General features: G+C 40.8%; 2 protein-coding genes across 3 annotated transcripts in view; both read right to left on the bottom strand.

Annotated features, from left to right (window-relative positions):
• Positions 1-10,193: 10,193 nt before the first annotated feature.
• On the bottom strand, positions 10,194-16,904 carry ccdc78 (coiled-coil domain containing 78). Its single transcript, XM_037754238.1, has 14 exons — positions 16,751-16,904; positions 16,446-16,577; positions 15,828-15,914; positions 14,532-14,888; positions 13,881-13,931; positions 13,675-13,763; positions 13,307-13,385; positions 13,068-13,193; positions 12,783-12,979; positions 11,543-11,724; positions 10,820-10,856; positions 10,660-10,726; positions 10,429-10,529; positions 10,194-10,340 (listed from the first exon to the last, which is right to left on the bottom strand). The coding sequence occupies exons 1-14, from the start codon at positions 16,820-16,822 to the stop codon at positions 10,253-10,255; spliced, it is 1,665 nt and encodes a 554-aa protein (XP_037610166.1). The 5' UTR covers positions 16,823-16,904; the 3' UTR covers positions 10,194-10,252.
• Positions 16,905-19,324: 2,420 nt separating this feature from the next.
• Positions 19,325-25,724, bottom strand: part of ift140 (intraflagellar transport 140 homolog (Chlamydomonas)) — a 28,345-nt gene continuing 21,945 nt past the window's right edge. For both annotated transcript variants that reach the window (XM_037754734.1, XM_037754736.1), the window contains 13 exons: positions 25,325-25,502; positions 24,745-24,935; positions 24,544-24,639; positions 24,295-24,427; positions 23,582-23,725; positions 23,287-23,415; positions 22,927-23,109; positions 22,627-22,830; positions 21,523-21,735; positions 21,081-21,247; positions 20,817-20,958; positions 20,263-20,525; positions 19,325-20,055 (listed from right to left, as the gene is read on the bottom strand). In XM_037754734.1, the coding sequence (XP_037610662.1) occupies positions 20,349-20,525; positions 20,817-20,958; positions 21,081-21,247; positions 21,523-21,735; positions 22,627-22,830; positions 22,927-23,109; positions 23,287-23,415; positions 23,582-23,725; positions 24,295-24,427; positions 24,544-24,639; positions 24,745-24,935; positions 25,325-25,502 (1,957 nt within the window). In that variant the 3' untranslated portion in view covers positions 19,325-20,055; positions 20,263-20,348. The remainder of the gene's footprint in view (positions 20,056-20,262; positions 20,526-20,816; positions 20,959-21,080; positions 21,248-21,522; positions 21,736-22,626; positions 22,831-22,926; positions 23,110-23,286; positions 23,416-23,581; positions 23,726-24,294; positions 24,428-24,543; positions 24,640-24,744; positions 24,936-25,324; positions 25,503-25,724) is intronic.

Below are 25,724 nucleotides of genomic sequence, written 5' to 3'. Positions count from 1 at the left end.
CAGCTATATAAAGGTCCACAAATCAGAGCTGCAAACCCCCTGATACTGAGAGATATCAAACCTGCAAATCCGGTCTGATATTGAACTTATCTACTTGCATTCATTGCAATTTTAAAGTTTTTAAAGAGTTTTTGAAGAGTTTTTCCTCAATATTGGATATATCTTAAAGCTGAAGTAGGCGAGATCGGAGCAAATATGCTAAAAAAACAAAAAGTTATTTTATAAAACGGTCACAATATCCTGACAGTAGTGCATGAGACAGGTAATCTGAAAAGAAAAAAATCATGTCCTTTGGTGCTCCTAATGGCATCTGCAAGATTGCATAGACCGGAAGAAAACAACCAATCAGAGCCGAGCTTGAGCCTGCCGTCTCTGAGCAACTGTCAATCACTCGCAAACTGTGACTCAAACGATCAAACTAGGCAGCGCTGATCAAATATGAATCAATATTCTGTTACTGTAATGACTATTTCTCACCTAAAATGTTTTCAGAAACATCTTGTAGTGTACTGTTTAGCTGTAAAATGAGAAAGTTTGTGAACCGGCCGTCATGTTGAGATCAGTTGAGGAAATACCAAGCACCGCCCACCAACCAGAGCAAACTTTCTCATTTTACAGCTAAACAGTACACTAAAGGTCCATTATTGTTTTGGAGCTTTCAATTGTATCACACGATATTCCTCAGTGGATCGAGTTCACACAGTTATCATGGAATTGAGGTTGTTCATATTTAAGGACTGCTGTTTATAAGCTCACAAAATCTCCAAAACAGAGAGAAGTTGTAGCGAAATTGTTGTGTCAACCAGGGTTTATCCTTCTCCTGTTATTTTGGCTTCTACCAAAACATTTGACTTTGTTTGAAAATGTAATTTTGTCCACAGAATTGCAAAACACTTACATTTTCACTTCAGGAACATCAGTGAATTTGCTTCAGTTTCTTATATATAGCAATTAACATCCTCTGACAGTGTTACAGTAATGACTTAATCCATTTTCATTCCTGTCCTATAGCCTTGCTCGGTGCATAACAGAGCTTCTTCTTCTCACACTGGTCCGTCACCTGGATCTCTCTCTACGAGAATTGTCTTTTCATGGCTTTATCATCTAATCGTTCCCACAGCTTGGTCCACAGCTGCTCTTGTGGATCCAAAACAGCGGTTGCAACACACTTGACACACAATTTCTGCACAAACTAGATTAGTAAGAAGTGATTAACAAACAGCTGTTGATCTCATCAGGCCTTAATTTTCCACATAAACAAATATTTTTGCCCTATTAGTCAGCCAACCCACTGCAACTCAACATTAGGCCGAGTGGTGTGTCCACCTCTTCCTGTGACTCAGCGGCTGCGCATCTTGCTGCCTCTCCATCAGCTCTGTACCAGCTGACAATGAGCCTGAAGTCCATGACCACTTTGGCATCCCAGATGCCCAGCTGACAATTTCCTTGTTCCCATAACGCCCTTGCACAGCTGGGAGTGATGATACCCGAATGGAAACTGTGAATGTTCACATCCGAGAAAATGCCAACTTGCAATGCACGACTCGTATCTTCAGGCGAGAGAAATGCAAGCTGTAACCAAACAACATGTGTGATGGCAGAACTCTTTCAGTGCAACAGTTTTTTTTATAAGGCACTGACTCATATTCATCTTTTTGTAATGAGCAATTTGCAAAAACTGATGAGTAGCCTCTATTCACAGAGCAGGGGGAGGGCAGGAGAGAATAACGTGGTCAGCTTTAAAGTTGAGTGGGCAGTTTGGGTGGGTTGAGAGGTCAAGGCAGAATAGAGAACAAGTGCAGAGCGGTGCAAAAGCATGTTTATCTGGCCATGTTATCCCTCTGAAGTACTGAAGGGAGGAGAGCGAGGAGCCCCCTTTGTTCCTCAAGAGCCTGCAGATGGCTGTAATCCCTTCCAAAATGCGCACTGAAAATCAATCAAGACAGGGTGGACATGGTGTATGAGAGTGGAGGCGGGCGACACGTCTCTCAGGGAGGGGGTCCCGCAAAGAAACACAAGTTGGGTCAAACAAGCGTCTTTGGTGCTTTCCCGCCAAAAAAAAAAGTATTGTAAGGAAAGACAGGGTGAATGAATTGCGACCCCCTCCAACGAAGGCCCGCTCGCTACCCCACCGTTTGAGATGAACACAGCTGCCATCTCCTCGCCGTATCCTGGGGCTGACATCGCCTGCAGGGGGTACAACCACAAAAACCTCCAAACACTGACATCATACTCTAATAAGGCTACTTAGAGACATTCACTGTGGCAGGACGAGGTGAAACAGGCTCACATAGTAGCAAAGAGATGGATGGGTGGATGGATCGATTGATTCTGATGTTTGAACAGGTAGGTTTACCATGTTAACCAAAGCTGACATTCCTCAATTAGCATTAAACACAAAGTAGAGCAGAAGCTGATGGGAATTAGATTTGTAGGTATTTCGTGATAAATGAAAGTATTGGACAAATATCAATTTTGACCTAATAATGGTGCAAACAACTATTGTCTATGTAAAGATATAGTGGAGTAATGTGTACCTAAGCAGAGAACGAAGTCACTCTCCCTCTGTGTGTGTCGTAATCAGAGCTTCTCTGTGCTTTGTTGACATTGCCAGGCCGGCCGTGCTCATTGTACATGTTCGCGCATGTGAGCGTGCACACAGCCGCCACTCTGCACTGCTCTGATATGGCGGTTACAGCTGATAACGCTGTCATGACCAACGGCGTCGTTGTGGCCCCCACCCTCCGGTTCCCCCTCAGGTTAACACTGTTAGCTCTGTCAGCACTTTCGGCGTTGTTTGCACTGTTAGCACCGTTAGCTGTGCTCAAAGTATACTTTGTCTGCTATCAAGAAGTAATAACTGAATATGGGCATATAGAGCTGATCCAATTAATCAATTTCGTCAATCAGCTGTAACTATTTTGATAAACCATTCATTGTTTAAGTGATTTTTCAATCGGAAATGCCTAACAATTTGCTGATTCCAGCTTCTCAAAAGTGTGGATATGCTGCTTTTCTCTATTTTATTTCATAGTATGTATTTGTAAAATATTTTGAATAGCCTTTTTGTTGAAAGGTGCCACACAGATTGACTTGCTCAACTCCCAATCCCATATTTAGCACCTTAAAGGGCTCAACAAAGTTATTACAATTTATCCTTAGGGGGAACATGAATGCCTGAAGCTAATTTCTATGACAATTCATCCAATAGTTGTGGAAAAAAATTATTAAAAAACAAAAATGTGAGCCCCATGGTGGTGCTGGGGGAAAAGTCAGGGGCTCACCAAAGTCGATAGGATTCATCGTCTGGGGACCATAAATGTCAGAACAAAATTTCATCGCAATCCATCCAATAGATGCTGAGACATTTCAATCTGGACCAAGTGGTGGACTGACCGACAGATTGCCATCTCTAGAGCCACGCTGTTAGCATGACGAAAAAATTAAATATTCACTAACACCTATTTTAAAATATGATCATGTCCTAAGGGTAACTTTCATTTTCCTATAGTTCATCCTGTACTAAAATCCTCATCTATAAACAGAAATCTGTAATACTCTTGAGTTCTCTATCTTACTTCCTGATACAGCTGACGTCAGCCCTCTGGATAGTGAACCCCAGACTGAGAGTCTACTCTCTACAAGAGAGCACACCTGTCTTTGGAAGGGCTCTCCAACCCTGCCAATTAACCAACGAGGATTATGGTTTTCTGACTAAACCTGTCTGATTGTCTACACAAAGGGGAGAAACCTCCCTGGCAGATCAGTTCAGTTCTTCTTTCGCTACCTGCCACCCACCTCTGTGTTTCTCCCATCTAATCCTGCAATACTGCCTCCCCTTCTGCACCCATTTTTTTTGCCTGTTATCTCACTCCTCAGAGAAGTCGTCTTGGGTTACCTCCTCAGAGACATATTGCACTGTGCCTATTGTTCAAATTGTTTATGGAGAGAGGTAGGCAGGAACGAAACTGCCACTCACGGTGGTTTTGTTATGTTACTAGTATCCCCTTGCATTTCTCTCCTGCAAAGCGCAGCTTCAGGGCCAGATTTGTCAACAGATACGCCTGGTGCGCTGTGCTGTGAAATATGTGAAAACATGATGTTATTCAATGGTGCTCTTATTATGAAACTTATGCAGGTGTTCATTTATTACTATTAAAGGGAAAAAAACACATCATTTCATACGGAAATTGTGTTATATGATCAATTGGTTACATGTATATTACGGTTTGTAGTTCTCTCCTGTTTCTCTCAAGCTTCTCTAACTTCTACATAAAGTAATGATTTCCTACATTTCCCAGGATTCATTTGAACAATCGCAAGAGAAAAGTGGTGATGTTATTGCTTATAATCAAAGATAAGGAAACAGGCATTATGTGATAGATACCAAGCAAGCAAACTAACTCATGAACAATGTCGTTTATCTTTGATTCAAATCCTTTACTCTATAACGTGTGTTGTAGCTGCATTGCATTCTGGTCTATTGAGGCAGCTGTTGATGGAAAGATTGCCTCTGTGACCTTGAACAAAACCTGTTATTTACTTTTGGTTTTAGCTCATCGAAACAATTTCAAACCACTGCTTTGGAAATACCATAGTATGATGTCATGTTCTCTATGTTTGGTGATTTGAGAATATTAAAATTGAAAGCTACCCAAAACACTGTTATTGTTTTTCTTCTCTTAAAGGGTCAGTTCACCAAACTTACAAAAACATACCAAACAGTCGCCTATTTGCTAGGGCTGTCAGTATTAGGAGGTTGTATTGGTCTCAGTTTTAAAGCTAGAGGAGATACAAAGATACTGGTATCATATGAAACTACGAAACCTAAGGAGTCCATTGTAACCAACCATGTCATACTAGCGTGTCGCGATGAGGCTAAATAATGCTCCAAAGTTACACTAAATTTTAGCGAGGAAAAACTGGCAAGGCTATTTTCAAAGGGGTGCCTTGACCTCTGACCTCAAGATATGTAAATAAAAATGGGTTGCATGGGTACCCACGAGTCTCCCCTTTACAGACATGCCCACTTTATGATAATCACATGCAGTTTGAGACAAGTCATAGTCAAGTCAGCACACTGACACACTGACAGCTGTTGTTGCCTGTTGGGCTTGAGATTGCCAGGTTATGATTTGAGCATATTTTTTATGCTAAATGCAGTACATGTGAGGGTTTATGGACAATATTTGTCATTGTTTTGTGTTGTTAATTGAATTCCAATAATAAATATATACAAAGCAAGCATATTTGCCCACTCCCATGTTGATAAAAGTATTAAATAGTAGACAAATCTCCCTTTAAGGTACATTTTGAACAGATAAAAAAAAAATTGTGATTAATTTGTGATTAAATATTTGAATGGATTGACAGCCCTACTATTTACACAACAGTAGTATTTATCTTAAGTTGTCTTTATGCTCCCCTGATGAATGTAAGTGCAATATTCACTTTCTGTTTGCTCTGATTTGGTCTCCACCAACTCCTAAAGGAAATATCTGTCTCTTTAGCTGCTAAATGCTCCACTATGTTTGCCAACTAGTCTTTCCAGAAGCCCCAATTATAATAATAATAATTGGCAAATGGTGTCAATATTCTTTAAATTTTGCCCCATAACCAAAATCCCATTCACCAATGTTGTATTGAATATCACCATAAATCTTTGAGATAAATATCTTAAATTCTTGACACAAAATTGAAACTGTTCATGACTAGATTAAACTAGAGGTAAAAGGGAAAAAACATGTGTTTTTGCAATTTGGGTGAACTGACCCTTTAACAGCGTGAGAGTGTTTTAGGATGGCTTTTCCTTTTAACATTCATGAAATGAAACTTTCAAGTTACATGCTTCTCACATGGTGCAATGTGACTAAGCAATGCTAAGTGGCTGCTAAGAGCACTTCTCATGTTGGAATCGAGCGCGAAAGAAAAAGAAACAGAGGAACTTGTGAAGCCATTTATGCGCCAGACGTGCTGACAGTCAGGCGGCGTGTTTATATTCCAACAAAGTGCACTCACACATTGTGCATCAGCCCAGCCGCTGTGGCCTGTCTGATGTGTCAGAAGCTCCCCGAGCCTTCCTCTCCCTTCGCTCTACGCTCATTCCAGGGGAACATGTGCGCTGGAATTCTCCCCCAATTAAGACAGGGATTAGCCAGGTCCGCTGTGGGAACCGGCCGAGTGTGGGAAAACAGAGGGTCTGTCCCTCTCTCCTTCCCTCACCGACACTCAGCCTCATTCTCACTCGCTCTTGTTCATCAAGCTGCCTCCCTCCCCTGTCTTTCTCACCCTTACTGTAACTCTTCCTCCTCCATTTTCTCACACTATATTCTGTCTTTTCCTCAACATTTTATACCTTCAAATTGGTCTCTTTTTGCAGCTCACTCTGTTCAAGCATCACTTTCAAAAATCCATTTTCTATTGTTTCCCCTCTCATCTGACCCCCTTTATTTTTCTTCTTTTCATTCTTTTTTCCCCCTCTTTCTCTCTCTTAGCCACCCAGAATCTCCATAGCTTTCAGTCCTGATTCTTCAAGGTTTTCTGAAGTGCACAGTTCTTCTGTGCTCCACTCTCCTGCCCCTTCCCTCCTCCCTCTTAATGCCTCTCTAGCCTTCATACTGAAAGCTTGTCTGGGGGGAAAGCTGGGGACTCTTGCATGAATAGTCTGAGACTGTCAGACTGAAAGAGGGGGTCGAAAAGACAGCTCATCAGAAAAGAAAAGACAGGTGTCTCAGAGAGACAGTTACATAGTTTATGTTGGCATTTTTTTTTTCATTAATAGCCGACATAAAAATTGAACTGGGCTAATCCTATCTATTGGTGCATTGCATACAAACTGCAGCAACCTAAAAATCAATCAGTATCATGGGAGAGTTCAAGAAACAACCCAGAAAAACCTGAATGAGCATTAACTAAACATCCATGGGAACATTCATGCTCACGTTTCCATTGTCACTCCATTTCTTTCTCATGATCTTGCAATACTCTCACTATCACACCGGATTCCTCTCCCATTGCCTCCACATTCCTCCTACTCATTGTCACCTTTTCTTCCTCGTTCCCACTCGGCCTCTACTTTCCTTACGTTCCCATAAATCTTTTCCCTGTGCACTCCTCCACACAAGGCTTGTCCGTTCCAATTACGGCAGGGCCGTCCAGCCCCCCGGCTCACACACTCTGCATACACAGGCCGCTCTCATTAAGCCTGTATCAATTAGGCATTAACCTCCTAAAACAAAGGGCCTCTTGACGAGCGGCCCATCGCAGGCCATGTGAGGTACTTCCTCTTGCATCGCTCCACCCTGCTTCCCATCCTCGGAACGACACATTCATCCAACCTCTTTCCCACTGTACTGCTCACAAAACAAAATCTGGGCCCAAAGCATCATCAACAAAACAGAAGAGAGTAGAGAAAGTGAAAAAGCATCAAACGTTTACTTGCAGTTGTGATGTTGATTAAGTCAGGGTCTTCACATCGACCAGAATGCTAATGGTCTTTGTATTTTTGTTAAAAAATCATTCACAATATTTTTATGAATTCGCAGACTGTCATTTGTCGACGACCAAAGTATTAGTGTGTTTTAGTGTTTTTACTGGACTGTGTTATAAGACAAGCATAGCACTATTGGGTAGGTAATAGTTTTCAACTCACAAATGCAGGGCTCAACAATAAAGATGCTACGATTTATCGATTAGTTGTCAACTATTCAATTAATCAGCAACTATTAGTTGGGGCGTGTTAGAGGATGTGAGCGAAATTCCAGATTAATTCACTTAAATCTAGATTAAACATGACAATTAACTTTGGTCTTTTTATATAATTTGATAACCGTTAATAAATAAAACTATTTGTATAGGGACAAGTCAAAATTGACTTCGGGCAAGTCGATTTCTGACCCAGGAAAAAAAACATTAATGTTGAACCCTGAAATGAATAATGTAAAACTTTAGTTTGAAATTTAAAAAGTCACATCCAGTTATTTTATTTCACATGACAAAAAGGAACAGACATTTTTGTAGCAGACCAAAAGGACAGAAAAAAACAATTCGTTTTGGCAGTCTTTTTTTTGCTTTTTGAGATGATATGAAACTATTTAGGAACATTTCAGTGGACGAGACGGTGATCATCTTTGGAGAGTGCTGGACATGAGCTCTTTAGTACAGAGGCAACACCTGCACAATATTACAGAATGCAATGCATGAATAGTCCTGAAATAAATGCTATGTGAAGATTAAAATGCTCAGTTTTGATTAGACAGTCAGAAAGGACTCAATTTGGACTGAAGGTCATTTCTGAGGAAGTTTAAAATGTATGATACTGAAGGACTAAAGTCAACAAGACATGAGACATAAAAAACATCTAACGATCATTAAAGATTAACCTGTAAAAACTGTATTTTTCAACCTGGACCCTATTTTCCCATGTTTTTGTGTCTAACTGGCTGGCTTTCACATCTGTGGGTGAAAAATGCAGTAGGATGATTTCCAACTCTTTCTATTGCTCCTCCTGAGCCGACATTCACCACACGCACAAGTAATATCTTATCACTCAATTACTGCTTCACATAAACCGATTTCTCGTATGTAGGTTTGGGGGTTTGGGTGATAAATGCCACTGGAACTGTCTGCATTTTGGTTTGAGAAAATGAGGAACTCACTGTCATTATTAAGTTTTTAATCAATTAGATTTCGAACTAAACTTGTCAAAAGCCACAATCTTCTGGTTGTTTCACTGAAGTCTGAACAGATGTTTCATATTAGATTAACAGCAGATGATATCACCAACCACTCCTATGTAAAATGGGACTTTTTTATACTATTTAAACAATATCTTTGTTTGTCTTATTCAACATAGCAGCAAATATTTAAATTTAAGTTGTTTTTTTGTTGCCACATTTATTAGACTAATTTAATATAATATAATCATTATTATGATCAGCATTTGCATCATAATAGTGACCACTTATAGTGGTTAGTAAAAAAGTTGTTCACAGTCCAAGAAGTGAACTTTTCCAAAATGCCATAAGTTGGGAAGAAAACTTGGCATGTTGCCTTGGAGACCAGCTGTGGTGCACCAGACTTCACCCTCTACTTGCAATGTTACAGTTTCTACTTATCTACTACTTTTCTTGCTTTTTGTTTATTCAGAGTGCACTTTATTTGTACGAGTTTGCAGAGGCCTCTGCAGGCACGTCGTGTCTTTGTTGGCGGAGCAGCAAAGAACAACCTGGTTTTGATTTTCCCACAGATCTGCCGGTGAGAGGAGTGGTCCCCAGCACCCCGGCGCTTTGGCACAGTGACTATGTTGGCACGGACCCAAGCTGAACACCCCCCACCCCTTTTCCCAGGGCCCTGGGAGTGTAATACATTACTAACAAAATCCCACTTCCCATTCCTCTCAAACTTTCACACCCCTGCTCCCTCCCTCCCACGGCTGGCATGCCCCCTGAAAAGGGGATTGGGGTGACATGCGTATGACTCTTTCCATCTCCTCCACTTTTCCCATCGTTCCCCAGAGTATTTTTATCTTTTTCGACGTAAAACATAAATCTTACTGACATTTTTTAACCAAACCTTTCAACATTTAAAGTGCTTTTTCCCAAAAAGGAATTCCCAATGTTAAAGTTATGCCAGCTATGGCAGAAACCCAGCTACCAAAACACACCAGAAAAAAATGCAGAGCCTTTCACTGTTAAATGAATTTAAAGGGAATAGATGCCTATTCACGCCAACACTGAGGTTATAAATATGAACCCTCATTCTGGAAAAAAAAAAAAAGCCTGGTTTGTTTGCGCCACAGTTCTCAGCACGGCATTGAGGGGAAAGTATTCACGGGCGTGTATGTGTCTGGGTAACATGTAATGACATTATTCTCACCAGGGTGACCCCTCATTGTCACCACGCTTTCTTCTCCCGAGCTCGTGAAATTGACATAAGCTTTACAAACATTCCAAGCATTTTTTTCTCAAGGCCGGATTTCTTTGGGGGCCTTTCATAGAGAAAACCACCAGTATGAGTAGCACCACCTAGTGATGGTTTAAACGCACACCATACATATGTTCTCTGGTCAAAAAACAAGGTATTCAGATAGATTCATCCACTTAAAAAGGAATTAAATGTTTTAATTTGAATAATACCACCTTACAATCACTGGTTTGTGTATGATTTCACTTAAATAAATGTTTTAAACTGTGTCATTTTAATATACATTTTAATATATATGACTGGAGTTCAGATTTTGCGGCCAGTTTTCTTAAGGGAGTGATGAATTAGCACTTTGGGTACGCCCGGCTTCCTGTATCCCACTCACTCTGTATAGATGTGAGATCTCCTCTTTATACCTGCAGGTAGTGGTAAAGCTCAATGTAACGCTCCTCTGAAAGTGAACATTATGACATTTATGACTTACACATCGAGCGACTTCCTGACCTGCCCAGGTGGTTGTCGAGGTAGTCCTGCAACTCCGTCAACTGCGTCTCTGCAACTGTTGCCCTGGTGATGAGAAGGGCACGCTCTTTCTCAAAGCCCACCTGTTTTAAAGAAAGGAAATCAAATCAACCTTCATCACAGAAAATACTTTGTTTCCTCATACTAAAGTTTCTAAGTGAGGTTTGTGTGTGGGATGTAATTTGACAATCCAAAGTTTAAAGTTTTGTTTACCAGTGTAGACTCGGTGATCTCCCTCATCTGTTTCCTTATGTCAGACCAGGATCCCTCGCATGCCGGCCTGATAAAGATTCATATGTCATAACTTTTAATGACACAATCCACAGCTGACCACATTTGTCATTTGGTAAAAAAATGCAAAACTGACACTCACTCCTGATGGCTAAATTTCGGAACAGGCACCTGCAACGGAAACGTCAGGGTGAAGGGTCTTGACTCGCCATAAACACATTAATGTATGTAAAACAATGAGGCAATGTAAATACAAATGTGAAGTGTGTGACATAAACAGAATCTGAGCTGCAATATTTTGCTCCTAATAAGCAAACAACTGTTATTTCTAGGTTTTTCATTTGAGGAGGAGGCACACAACTTTGCCGAAAACACATATCTTAACACGTTAAAGCAACAGTTCAACATTTTGGGAAATAAATTTCTACTACACCTCTCATATTTGTATGATAAATATGAAGATACATCCAGCAGATGGTTAGCATGAAAACTGGAAACAAAGGGAAACAGGTTGCTCTACTATACAAATTAGCGTATTTCCAAAAAGGCAAACATTTTCTATAAAAACACATCTTAAAATAAACATTAACTGCTGACACTGCTACCATCGATAACATTTAATAACAACAAATTTCACACCCATCAGTTCTGCTACATGATCTGCAGCAGTAAAGCTTTTTGTTGCCGTAGGACACAAACTTTGAAGTAATTTCTCCGGTTCACCGCTCACAAAACAAACGCTGTTTTGGCTTTATAAGGGAAGTAACTATGGACACAAAGAAGAGTCCCCACAGACCAAATACAAGCATTCACCAGACAAAACAAAAGCAGATCAACCCACTTCAAAGCAGCCGTCTTTCTTTGGCGTTTACCTGGTTCTGGGCCGCCTGCAGCTGACCCTCCAGCCTCGCTTTGTCCTGGCGAAGGTGCTGGAGCTCCTTCTCAGTTTCATCTCTGAGCTCGGTCGGCTCCATGCTGAAATTGGCTTCTGGGGGTCCAGGTGCAAGACCGCTCTCCGGTTCGGCCAAGATCTGCTCCCTTTGAACCCTAAAGATCACAGTGTATCGACGTGGCCAGTTACTCCTTATGGATTAACTGGGAATTTGCTCATGATGGCAGCGCTGGTGACCTACCCCTCAAAATTGTGTTGTGTTTTTGGATTGAATCTCTAATGTTTGCTTTCTTCCCTTTTAAAATACCAAAATTGTTAACCTCTTCAGGCTTCTAAAATATTTCAAAATTCATCATCTCTCAAAGGAAAAACACTCACTTACTCATACATATGCAACCACAGACTCTATATAAGACGTGGACGTAGTCAGCGTGACGTCTCCCATTGGTTTGTGGACTGCCATTTGAAGCCACAAGTTCGGCAATAAGCCATCGCCATCTTGGCTTTTGGCTGTCTCCACCTTGGTTATTTGCAACCAGTGGTGACACGAGAGGGTGGAGTTAAGTACAACCGAACGCTGAATGAGACATTTTTAAGCGACCAAAAAGGTTAGAATTAACTTTCATGAACTGAAAACACACTGTGAAAGGGTTAAAGTTGTAAGACAAAAACACGGACAACGCCGTGGTAGTGACCTGTCAATCACAAAGTAGCCACGCCCTGAAGCATCCCCTGCTTTATGGTCTATTTGACTCTAAATGGGACCATAATTTACTAAATGAACATCATGCTGTATTGAAGAAGACTTGAAACTAGTGATTGAGACCATAAACTCATATTTACAATGTTTACTGAGGTAATAAATCAAGTGAGAAATAGGATCATTATCTTCTATACTTCTATACAGTCAGACTTCTGTATAGGAGTCGCCCCCTGCTGGCTATTAGAAAGAATGCAAAATGAAGGCACTTCCTCATTGGCTTCACTTCTCCGACCCCCGAGTTGCCCACTATATGCAACTTGTTATGAGGGGTCACAAGTAGACATGGCATTGTATCAAAAGGTCATAAGCAAAAAAGGTTGGGAAACATGTAGCGAGTAGTAGCACGTTTTTGGAGCATGATTATGGAATAGGTATAAACACTGAAAAGCAGGACATAAAAAGACACATACCTGTGTCTCAACGAACAGTAAAGCGCACAGGAAGTCTCACCTGTATGCAATAAGGAGAGCATGATGGGTCTTGGTGATCTTCTGAAGCCTCTTCTTATACGAGCGAGCAGCATAGGCGAGCTGTTCCTCCCTGACCCTGTAGGATGAACGAACATCCTGGAGCATGCGGTCCACGTGTGCTCTCATCTTAGAAGTCTCTGAAGGGCTTTTACCATCTTCAAGTGCGTCAATGTACTCCTAAATGAAAGGCATACAGACGGATATTGTGTTAGACATTGTTCCGCAACGCTTTTTTAGACATGCTTGTGTGAGCACTGCAACTCACAGCCGAGTCCTGTAAATAGTACACGAGCCTCACACGGTATTCCTCATTCAGCTCTTTGACTTGAAGCTGCAGCTTTGAGTTCTCTTCTTCTACCTCTCTCACTTGGCTTTGAGAGCACATCAGGGCCTTGAACAGAAATAACAAACATGACACATTTCCACCAAGTGAACATTCATTTAGAGGTTGCAAAACAGTGATAGTGTCTACATCATTTGAGTATGGGATTGTTTCATGCTCACCCCCCTCTGCTCAGATAGTTTGTGCTGGCGATTACGGATCACTCTCTTGTTCTCCTGCTGCTCTTTGCCCATTTCCACCCTGATGACCAAACACAGGCTCAACAACAAGAGAGTAGCGACCAAAATCCACATCACAGGGGCAACGCAAAGAGACCACATCACACACACACAGCAAATAAAGCCAAAGCTTAGAACTAAAATCAAAGAGGGGGACCACAGAGCAGATGCGCGAAGGATGAACACTGGGAAATATACATCCTGATCCTGATGGGTTTGGCCGTTTGATGACTGGAAATGGAAAGATAATGATGTTTCATCTTAACTAAGCCTGTGCACGAGTAAATGACAAACAATCCTCTGGGCCTCACACTTTCTCCTCCAGTTTCCTCTGCTGCAACTCGTAGCTGTTCTTCATTTTCTCCAGCATGTCTTTGATCTCATCTTGGTTTCCGAGTAGCTATGTGAGAGAGCATATGAACAAATGGGTAAAGGAGGTAAGTTGGTTTAATGATCCCAGTATATGTTGGCCACGGTTCTCAAGAATGATATATATGTTTTGTACAAAAATACTTACGTTTTTTTCCATAGTTTTTTGCTCGTTTTCCAAAGCTTCCAGATCCTCAAGCTGTAAATACAATGATGAATAAACATTTAAAATAAAACAACGGCAAGTATACTATTTAAAATTGAAGATTTAATTCACCCCAAATTCAAAAGTTTTTTGAAGTCAAAAGAAAATGTTTTTTTGCCTCCAAAAACACATTTGCACATTTCTTGCACGACCAAAGGCTTTGTCTGGGAGTTGAACATGGGAACTTATGTGGGAAATATTACTCTTGTGTACCCAAAGGTACAGTAAATCATGTTGCAATGGTTGCATGAACTGTTTGAAGATATGTGAGAAACATGATCCTCACAAGACAAATTTAGTTTTATCGTTTTATACACGGACGAGAACATGTTCTGCTTATGTTGGAGTTGAATGACATTTTTCTTTTGGATAGCCGAGATGGGACTAACATGATCTATGTTTGGTTTTCCAACAAAACTGAATAGTTTCAATATTGACAACATTTTAATTCTGGCGTGGGCAACTACATGAGCCCCCAAAGTTCCAGGAACTATGGAGTGATGTGAACTTAATTCAGGAATTAAACTAGGAACTAGAAGTCCCTTTTGCCCATTCCTATTTGCATTTCCTCTGCATCTGAAGAAACGGTCTCACCTTGACTCTGTTACATGACATGCGGCTGATCAAGGCCCGCACCCTGTCCAGCTCACTGTGCAGGCCCTGGGTGGTGCTCTTCACGCTCTGCTGCTGCTCCTCCAGCTCGCTACGGAGGGCGTCCTGGGCCTTGGCCAGTTCCAGCAGCTCAGCACTCAGCTCTTCAGTCTGGGCCAGCTCTTCATCACGGGCATTAGCCAGAGTTACGTAGCTCTTCCTCAGCGTGGCGTACTCCTCTGTCAGGTCTCGGCCGCGCTTCTCTCCCACTTTCAGAAGAGCCTCAGCAGACCGGAGTTCCCTGAACAAGTTGTCTCGCTCCATCTCAAGCTCTGTTATTCCTCCGGCTTGGTTCAATATCTAACAAGGGGAAAGAAAGTGTGGATTAGGATTAGGGTGACCAGATCCAAACAAACCAAATGTGGGACAAAGAGTATGTTTCTGTGGGACATGTTACTAAGCCTGAGAGGTAGTCTACAATTCTGATATAATGACTATCTAACTTAAATAATAACATTTCTATTCTGCCCCTTATCTTGTAACATCTCTATGCTTTGCCCAAATGCATCCATAGATCGGCACATCTCTTTTTGAGCAGCACGTCTCTTGTGAGACTCACATGAACTGTGTCGCTTCATGTCGTATTCCCCCCCTGTGTGAAATTGAAAAATAACTGTGAAATTTCACAGAAAATGAGAATCGTCTTCTACTGGCTTATAAATACTTATAAGTATAGTATAACTGTCTTTGTTGTGGCTGCTCTTCCTTTTCTTTGTGGTAGTTTCCATCAAATCAAATCTGCATAGCTTGTGACTTTGCGGTGACTTGCAATTTTCTCCGTTGCATAGTGTAACAAAGACGGTGAAATGTTAACCTGCACTTGACCCACTTGTGCACAGTTTGACAGCAAACAGCCCTGTGATGACAGCCTTCCCTGCTTTTTTCACAGATTTAAAAAAAAAAAAAAGTCTGTCCTGCAGTGTTTTGACTTTTGAAAACTAGAGCCAATGAAAATGTGGGACATCATCTCAATATGTGGGATGTGGGATAAAAAATGCTGTGCAGTCCCTCATAAAGTGGGACACCTGGTCACCCTATTCAGGATCACACTGTATGAGGGCATGTCGAGGAGAGTTAACCCATAAAAACTCAATTTAACCCCCCCGAAAAAGGTTTTCCCCAAACCTTTTAAGGCTTATTATTACATATTCTTGTCCTGAAATCCTCACTGATCAAATAAAGGCTACATTTCACCCACTTTTTTATTCACCTCTACATCACTTAAAGCAAACCCCTCACCTTGTTTTTCAGCTCAAACCTCTCTTCTTCAAACTGCTCTCTCAGCTTGTTTGTCTGGATTTTCTCCTCCACAAGCTCCTTAGATATCTGAAAGATGAGACACAGGGAACACAACGTCCTCTGGTTTCTACACTGAACAGATACACAGAACTTGTAGTTCATACAAATATGGAACACCAAAATACATGTTGTCAAGAGCTCGTTATCCTTAGAACATTTTAAAAGGAAATTATCATCACATTTAATTCATGATGTCTAATTATCTTTTGATACGTTTAGATATATTTTTCTGTACTGTTTTTTTGTATGTATTTCATTGTTTTTATTGGATTGTTTTCCACTGTTTGGTTCGGTTTGTCTGCACATTTTGTGTACTTCTTGTTGTTGTTTAACTTTTGTTGTATTTTTTAAAATTATGTTAGTTTAGATCTTTCTTCCTTTTTATTGTTTTCCTTTGTATAAGCCTGTGGCTTCTTGACCTCTCCTGACCTTGACACCTCTAGTTTTTTTTCATTGACTGGATTTTGTGCAGTTTTATATATGTGCAAATAAATAAATAATAACAAAATATAAATACTGTATATATATATAATGCTTCACATAGCTCATGAACTCTACCTTGAGTTTGTCCTCTTCACTCTTGACCAGCCTGCAGGACAGGTCTGTGTTGGAGCTGGCCAGGTGGCCCAGTCTGCTCTCCAGGTAGCCCACTTTGGTGAAAATGCGTTCATATTTGTCACGCAGCTGCAACTAAAAGTGAGGTGAACAGAAAACAAACTTTACTGGAATGAGAAGACAAAAGCACATTGGGCAGGTAGCTTACTTCAGAAACATACTAACTTTATAGCCCAAACTGACCTTTCTCAGGAGTGACAAATTCATATAACCCTGCATATGATGACTGACTAGTGTATTTTACTTACATTTTCTCCTGTCAGAGCTTGACGTTGCTCCTGAAGTTCATCTGAAGTTGTCTGGTGCTCCTGTGTGTCCATCTTTACTCAACTGCTAACAGCTGTTTGAGTTACTGACTGTATCCACCAGCAACATGTTGCCATGGCTACACAACACAGAAACAACTGTTGTTGTTGTTGTTTCTCTCTTTTTTTTTGCATACTTTATTTTATAGGACAAGGAATAGAGTCAGTGTGTCTTTTGGTCAATTGATTTTCCTTTCACAACCGGATATTAAAAAAAAAAAAAAAAAGTGGTTATTTGATTTTTGTTTAAAAAACAAAAAATAAAAGTGAAACACAAGGCGTTTTTCTTTATCAGGGACAAAAAGGGATGAATTAAATTTAAAAAGACGGATTGATTTTCATTTCTTTTTCTAAAAACAAAAAAATAAAATCACTAGAAGACAGAAACGGCAAAAACGCCCCGTTTTTTTGTCATATTCTGCGACCGGAAGTTGCCATTTACAAAGTAAGAACGCCACTGGGGGGTATACATGTGATATATTTATTTTTTCAACCTAAAAAAAACAAAACTCTCCAGCTAAATGTACTTCAGCCACTTCTTCAGTGGTTGGAGGTTGGTAAATGTCGCTGACAGCAGCGCCATCTTGTGACTACAGTTGGAAACAACTAGTATCGATAGACCAACATGTTACTGTAAAGATTATTGTATATCAGTGGTAACTATGACTTCATGTAATGGTTAAATAATGACCTGGGAGTGACAGGCTTACATATTTGGAGAACTTAAAGGTCCCATATTATGCTCATTTTCAAGTTCATACTTGTATTTTATGTTTCTACTAGAACATGTTTAAATGCTGTAATGTTAAAAAAAACTTTATTTTCCTCATACTGTCAGCCTGAATACGCCTGTTTTCACCCTCTATCTTAAACGCTCCGTTTTAGCGCATTTTGACGGAATTGCAACAGAATTGCGTTGCTAGGCAACAGCTTGGGTCCATGTGTTCTTCCTGTCAGCTGATGACATTCACATACACTGCAACCAGGAAATAAACTGGGACATATTTAATGTGTACGTTTAAAGTTGTGTCAAGGGGTCTAAATATTGTATATTCGTGACATCACGAATGGGCATAAAAAGACAGCTTGTTTCAAATGCAGAGTTTCTGTATACGGGCTGTGTGTATTTCCCTGTGGATTGAGTGTTTCGATACTTTCACAGTATTTATATAGGACTTAAACCTGCTCTATAATAAAAAAACATGAAAATCTCACTTTTTTATAATATGGGACCTTTAATAGAAACCGAACTATAAGCCTTTTCACGGAAGACATTAGACTTGTCACAGTAGGTAAATCAAAGGTGTAAATAATAAAATTAGTGATGGCCGAATTCCATTTAGCTGCTGTGATATCAGGGCAGCGGTGCTGGAATGAGTTTTCAAGTGTGGGAGGGGGGGGCAGCTTTGGATGACGTAGACTAATACAGTGTTTCCTACAGGATTTTGAGAGACTGTGGTGGGTTGACCTTGGACCTTCGAGGGTGTCCGGGGGCCATGCTCCCCCGGGAGAAATTTTTTAAATGTTTTAAAGTTAAATGCATGAATCTGGTGCAATTTGAGAACAAAATTATGAGGCTAAATCTATGAAGAACTTAGTAAACAATTTAATCCAAAAGTTTGTATTGTTATGAATGCTGATAGCAAAAAGTCACACAGCATTTAAGCATGATAAACGAGACAGGCTGCCGACATCGCAGCAGAATCTTCGCACTGAGGACAGTCGCACCGCGGCCCCTGTCCCTCCCCACAGGGAGCCCTCAACGGCCCCGGGCAGCGGCGAGATCCAAGTCCCTTTCCAAGCAGAACTCGGTCATGGCGCACCAGACGATGCGCCCAATTTCCGATTCATTATGAAACTGCAGTGGGCTGGATGTCAGATCACTTTGATTTCATTTGAATTAGGCTACATGATGGTTAATTATGATTGGATGAAGATCCACAGCACACTCTGCTCAGCCGATTACAAAATGTGGATAAATATATATATTATTCAGTGATGTTTTACTGGGCATCAACCTCGCATTTACGCACGTAATATCGCACGTAAACGCTTCAGTCCCGGTTATGGTTACGTGAAACACAGCTGAGATGGAGCCCTGCTGCACAGATTAAAATGAAAGCACATCTGTAAAGTAAAAACACTTCTGACACCCTCCAGTTTAGACACACACAGAGTGGACAGGAATGATTGAAATGTCTTTTTAACGTGTTTGAATATAGGGGCATTTGCGGGGATACAGTGATTTGCGACCTTAAAAAGAAAGTTGGACAGGGCTGTAAAGTGGGGGGGGCCAATGGCCCCTTGACCCCACCACTTTTGGTGCCCACGTATCAGGATCCTGGCTCACTGTCACACTTGAATAGAAGGGATCCATCATTAGTGTTACTACTATGACAAGTCAAAATGTCTATCCTGGCCAGCTTCACAAGTCTTTTTGGTCTATTATAGTTTAATACAATCCTATCAATATGAAAACCACTACTGATATAAAACCTTTCAGGCCATAGAGTGAAATTTAACTTGAAAAATGTTTTATTATAGCAACTTTTCAATGTATAGGAACAATGCATTGTACTGTAAAACACAATTCATATGTGCAAAGTAGAAATCGACTCACAAGTTATCAAAAATAGCTGAAAAACGCTTTACAGAGATATGACTTTTGACACTGAGAGGATATTTAATACATTAATTGAATAAAAAATACATTGTACTAAATGCATATAAACCACACAATCAGATCTGGGGATGAATCTATAACAAACAGCACAAATTTAGATATAAAATTCAGGTCAAAGGCGATTAATCTGTATTCATCAATTCTGCAGCTGTACAATTAATTCAGGATTGAAGGTAGAATATTTAGTTTAATGTAGACATTTTCTTTACAGATCATAAGTTAAGGATTACTCGTGTTCAACATTTTGAAAAATAGGATGGACATTTTAATGTATTGCAGGTCAAAATATGAGGTAGGAGACATCCTCTCAGGTCAACTGTCTTAGTGAGTATGGAAGATTTTTAAAAAGCCTCATGTGGTCTTGGTGTAGCGTTCTCTCCCCCCGTCTCTTCTGTCTTTGCTCCACAGTGTTTGTCCATGTATTTGATAATTAAGTGCCTTCTATTACAACCGATTACTCTGCTCGTTTTACAAACGTGACTTGTGTTTGTAACGCTGACGCCAACTGCACAGTCGTTCCCGGTCTGACAAAGTGCAGACTATTCATGCGCTTCAAAATAAGAATTTTTGGGCGCCTGGGTTAGCTCAGTTGGTAGAGCGGGCGCCCATGTAACAAGGCTTGGTCCTGACCGCGGCGGCCCGGGTTCGAATCTGGCCTGTGGCCCTTTCCGCATCCACTCTCTCTCTCCCCCCTTTCCAAGACTCTATCCTCTCAATAAAAATGGAAAATGCCCCCAAAAAAATAACTTTAAAAAAAAAAAAAAATAAGAATTCTTCATACACATGAATAAAGATTCCACATATATATGAAAATATATATTATATTGTTTCACAAAATACAAAAATCATCAGTGAGACTTAAGATAGATTTAAGTCCTCCTCCACTTCATCCTCCTTCCCACTGTGCCTGCTATCACCATGATCCATGGTCATACCCATCTCTTTTTGCAGGGACTCTAGGCTGGCCTGGCTGACATAGTACCTGACGTTCTGCGACGGCAAAAGCTTCTGGAGCTCCTCCAGCTTACGGTAGGCCTGGAGAAGAAAGACGGAAAAGAGAGATGTGAATCTCTTTTTTTCTTAAAAAAAAAAAGGCCAACGGAGAAAATTGAGAGTCACCGCAAAGTCACAAGTTATGCAGAATTGGGCGGAATATGATGGAAACTACCACAAAGAAAAGGAAGAGCAGCTACAATCTGACAAGAAATCAATTAACAATCGAGATGATTTGACATTGAACACGTTCTTTGACAGGATGCAGATATTGTCTTTTACCAAAGTGTCATTTCACTTGAAAAAAAAGCTAGAAAAAAAAATGATAGTCACCACTTGGAAGTTGCCTTGCTGACAGTGGTGCTCCACCAGGAAACCAAATGCGTCTCCGATCCTGACAGCAGGGTCCAACTCTGGCTCCTCCAGCAAGGCTTCACATAACCGCACCGCCTCATCAGCATCCTCCGTGTACAACCTGCAGACAAAAGCTCAAAACCTCAGATGAAGGTCACAGTAATAATTACCCACAAGAAAATTTAGGAAAAAAGAGGGACTTACTAAGATACAAAAGAGAACAAATATGAGTTATATTCTTACCTGCGTGCGTGGACAAACTTCTTGATCATGGTGATTCTATTCTGCAGGTCAGCCAGTCTCACTTCCTGTGGTCCTGTTGAAGAGTCCTTTGCTTTTGAGAGGCACTTGAACGCCTCAGTCAAAGCATCTAGAGCCTTCTCATAGTTTTGGTAATCATCAATCTCCACCTTAACAATGGTAAACAAGAGCAGCACACATACACTGTTATTTGAAACATATGTTTTGCCTGGATTGACGTTGCAACAAATGACATATCGCCAGAAGCAGAATTTCTATGTTAAAACAACTGCATTTATCCTACAGAACATCCTTGTTGTCATTTAAGACAGCCCTAAATCTAACAGACTTCTTCTGAAATGTTTATTGTCAACTCATAACCAGACAAGTACCAATAATAAACACCATGAAATGGACAGATATTTTGTAGGACGTAATGCTCTACCTGAGCACAGGCTTCATAGAAGCCAGCCAGCAGGTCGGGTGCCCTGCCTTTAGTGTAGAAATCAATGATTGTCTTCAAGATCTCTGGATTTTTCCGCCAGTCCAGAGATTGGAGGTAGTTGGCGGCCATGATGAAAAGCTTCTTCTGACGACAAACGTTGGCGAAGACAACTATTTTCTCTGTGTCGCCCGACTTGAGGAGTGCCCTCATGGCCTGTTTAGAAAAAAATACATTAAAACATTAATAGGGTTTAACAGTGTCCTATTTTGACTTGCATGTGCATGTATTTTTGTGTGTATATACATTGCACATAGGACTGTCAATTGATTCAAATATTTAATCACGATTAATCGCATGATTGTCCATGATTAATATGGATTAATTGCAAATTAATCACACATTTTTATCTGCTCAAAATGTACCTTAAAGTGAGATTTGTCAAGTATTTAATACTCTTATCAACATGGGAGTGGACAAATATGCTTGCTTTATGCAAATGTATGTATATATTTATTATTGGAAATCAATTAACAACACAAAACAATGACAAATATTGTCCAGAAACCCTCACAGGTACTGCATTTAGCATAAAAAATATATGCTCAAATCATAACATGGCAAAGTCAAGCCCAACAGGCAACAACAGCTGTCAGTGTGTCAGTGTGCTGACTTGACTATGACTTGCCCAAAACTGCATGTGATTATCATAAAGTGGGCATGTCTGTAAAGGGGAGACTCGTGGGTACCCATAGAACCCATTTTCATTCACATATCTTGAGGACTTAGGTCAAGGGACCCCTTTGAAAATGGCCATGCCAGTTTTTCCTCGCTAAAATGTTGCGTAATTTTGTAGGATAATTTAACCTCCTTTGTGACACGCTAGTATGACATGGTTGGTACCAATGAATCCCTTAGGTTTTCTAGTTTCATATGACACCAGTATCTTCACTCTGCCTGCTACAATCTTCGAAAGATTGATTGCATTAATGCGTTAAAGAACTTTAGTTTCGTTGAAATGAATTTGTGTTAATGCGTTATTATCACGTTAACTTTGACAGACCTAATTGCACATGTTGGTGATGCCAGATGACACCACAGCATTACCTTGGGCTTGTTGCCCGCCTGTATGTATTTCTTGGTGGCCAGGTGGTAATTTCCCTGACGCATGCAGCAGTCGGCTATCCCGTCCATTAGCTCCTTTCGGGCCTCTTCAGACAAGTCTTTTGATTCAGTAACAGTCATCCTCTCTGCCAGCTCCTCTGTGATGGTCAAGCTCTGGGTCACACACAACTCCAGGGCTTGATTGTACTTTGTTCATACACAAATGAAAAGACACAGACATTAAGTACGCACATATGAAGTGATATTTCCATGAATAGGTGATGATGTATCACAAACAGGTACCTTCTTGGCTGCTACCAGTAACTCCACAGCCTTATCATACTGGGAATGCGTGATGAAGAAGTCAGAGCAGCGTGCCAGGAGGGCCGGGTCAGAGTGATCATCCAGATCCTCAGCGATCAATTGGAGTGCAGAGAACTGCTGGGTTGCAAAGGCCAACTCCAGAGCTTTGGAGACGTAACCAGCCTACAGTGGAGGGATGAGCAAGAAAAAACAAAACACACTGCTGTAACAAATTCAGTATTTCACCCATCAACATAGATCAGATTAAATATATGGTGCACCGCTGCCTCCTTGTGGAATGATCTAGAATGATATAGAATGCATCAACCTCAGTCATTCAGAAAAAGTTTGTGAGGGAACCTTGTGGTAGAGTGTGACAGCTCGGTCCATGTGGGTTTCTTTCTCCTCGTAGTAACAGGCGGCCTCCATCATGTCCTCTGCGTTACTGAGCAGAGCCAGATTCATCAGCTGGTCATCCAGTCCGTTCTCCTGTTTAGACACGACATAGACAAGTCAACAACCCACTGAGAGAAAGACTGAAGCACAGCAATAACAACGTATAACAAACATGTTAGAAAAATATAGAATATTCAGCATAAATACCTGTATGTTGGGTATTCACAGAGATTTCTAACTACACAGCGGAGTGCTTTACCTTACAAAGTCGTATGGCATTGTTGTAGGCCTGGGCTCGTGTGTAGAAGTGGACCGCCTGTTTGATATCTTCATGGCCCTCATAGTGTCTGGCCAGGTGGTATGACGCTGCCCTGTCGCCTGTTTCATTGGCTATCTCAGATGCCTGGTATGACAAACAAATACATTCTTACATTTATGGACAACTCACTATATCAATATTATTAATGTATGTTTCTTACTGAAATACGTGCCTATGGATCAAGTGCAAATAATGAGAGTTAAAGAGGACCTATTATGCTTTTGGGCTTTTTCCCTTTCCTTTAGTGTGTCATATAGTTTTTTGTGCATGTAAAAGGTCTGTGAAGTTACAAAGCCCAAAGTCCACGCCAAAGGGAGTTAATCTCCCCCACAGAAACACTGATCCTGAACTACCTGAAACGCCTTGCTTGAAGTCCTGCCTTTTCTTCCGTAACATGGTGATGTCACCAAGTAACACATTTGCATAATACCTGCATAGCGGAAAAATAAAGCATGTAAACATGTTCTAGTAGAAACCCAAAATACAAGTATGAACCTGAAAATAAGCACAATAGGTCCTCTTTAAATCACCATATCTATATTTGAAATAAAGTGAATTTCTTGTGTGCAACACCCCGAATGAGTAAAATGTAATCATCTTCAATAAAATGAATGATAGGTGTTACATGACACCCCTAATACAAACTGAGTCACCTTCTGAATGTTCCCCATGTAGCAGTGGACTCGAACCAGGGAGAGGTAATCCTGGGCACTTTCATAGAAACGCAACGCCGAATCCATGTCTGAGCGGCTCTCCAGGTACTGGGCCCACCACTTATAGACGTTCCTGGATGGATAAGATGATAGGACTGATGTTTAAATATAACTTAGTGTATGCATATAATTTAGTATGATATGCTCTTCCGATGACAAGGTTTTTCCCACAAGAGACTCTGGACTTACTTGTCTTTGATTTTGTTAACGTAGATCTCTAGAGACGATGTGTCATCCTGGAGCATTCTGGGAACTTCCACCCTGTGTGTGTCTGAATTCTCATAGCTGTAACAACAGGGCTGACAATCACACTTTGTTTCCATGTCACAAATACTAAAATGCAAAACTACTACATCATTGACGTAAAAACCACAACAGATTCGGTCTTACTATGTGACGGCCAGGGTCTTGTCGCCCATGGACTCCAGGTATTTGGCATAATTGTAATAAGTGGTGCGCAGGTGGATGCGATCGTGGTTCTCTGCTGTTTCTAAAGCTTGCTGCCATTGGCCAGAAGCCTGGTAGAAGCGGTTCAGCAGGTCATAGCGTTGACAGCTCTTGTACAACTTTTCTGCATCTTCCTATTGGAGGACAGGAAAAGATGATGGAAGGATAAATGGGTTTTGGTGCGGAAAGTCCCGTGGTCTTTGTGTGGTGCACTGCTTGGACCTAAAATGAGGACGTGTTGTTTGTAGCCAAAGGATGTGGCATTATGTGACGGTGACTACGGTTTTGGGGTTATCTGTCCGAGGTTTTTTGTTCTGTTTTTGAATGTATGTTGTATTTCTCGGAATAAAAAAAAATGCTGACAGAAAGAACGGCTGAATAAAAGACAGAATAGTACGTCACTAAATAAACATTTCATGTCATATTTTCAATTTCAAATGCTGTAATGTAAAATTTAAGCTAAACTAATTGTTAGTGAGGCATTATCAATGCTCACTTACACTCGAACACTTGAATATCTTACCACCATGCCGAGCTGAATGGCCAACATAGCCACTTGGGCCTCTGGCTCGGGCTCAGCCTCCGCCTCCCTCAGTGCTTTTGCTGCCCTGGCATTTCCCATATTCCCAAGGCACACGCGTGCCACATCCAGGCGGCGGGTTTTCACACACATCCGTGCCATGTTTTCCCATACCGCTTTACTACAGAGAAAAGAGAAATGGCTTGTTTGCGAGGACAATGTGCAGCTCACCGCATTGGTATTTTATTATTCAACAGTGAAAACAATTCCATTGGTATGTGTGTAAAAGTAGTGACAAAGCTGTCCCAAATATGTAAATACTCTTTGTTCTCACAGACCAGACCTCTAGTATTATTTCAACATTTATCACAATTATAAGAAATGTCCACAAAAAGACCTCCAA

This window comes from Sebastes umbrosus, chromosome 20, assembly GCF_015220745.1.
Source record: "Sebastes umbrosus isolate fSebUmb1 chromosome 20, fSebUmb1.pri, whole genome shotgun sequence".
NCBI lineage: Eukaryota > Metazoa > Chordata > Actinopteri > Perciformes > Sebastidae > Sebastes > Sebastes umbrosus.
The sequence above is the reverse complement of the archived record's forward strand: the minus strand, read 5'-3'. Positions and strand labels throughout refer to the sequence as shown.

Bases quoted from the DNA above. Each gene is read 5' to 3' on its own strand.
- ccdc78 (XM_037754238.1), bottom strand. From the start codon at position 16,822: ATGGACACACAGGAGCACCAGACAACTTCAGATGAACTTCAGGAGCAA. The intron at 14,889-15,827 runs GTGAGGGGTTTG...TCCCCTTGTTAG, and splicing joins GGTTTGAGCTGAAAAACAAG to ATATTGAACCAAGCCGGAGG. The intron at 13,932-14,531 runs GTGAGACCGTTT...TTGTATTTACAG, and splicing joins TGTCATGTAACAGAGTCAAG to CTTGAGGATCTGGAAGCTTT.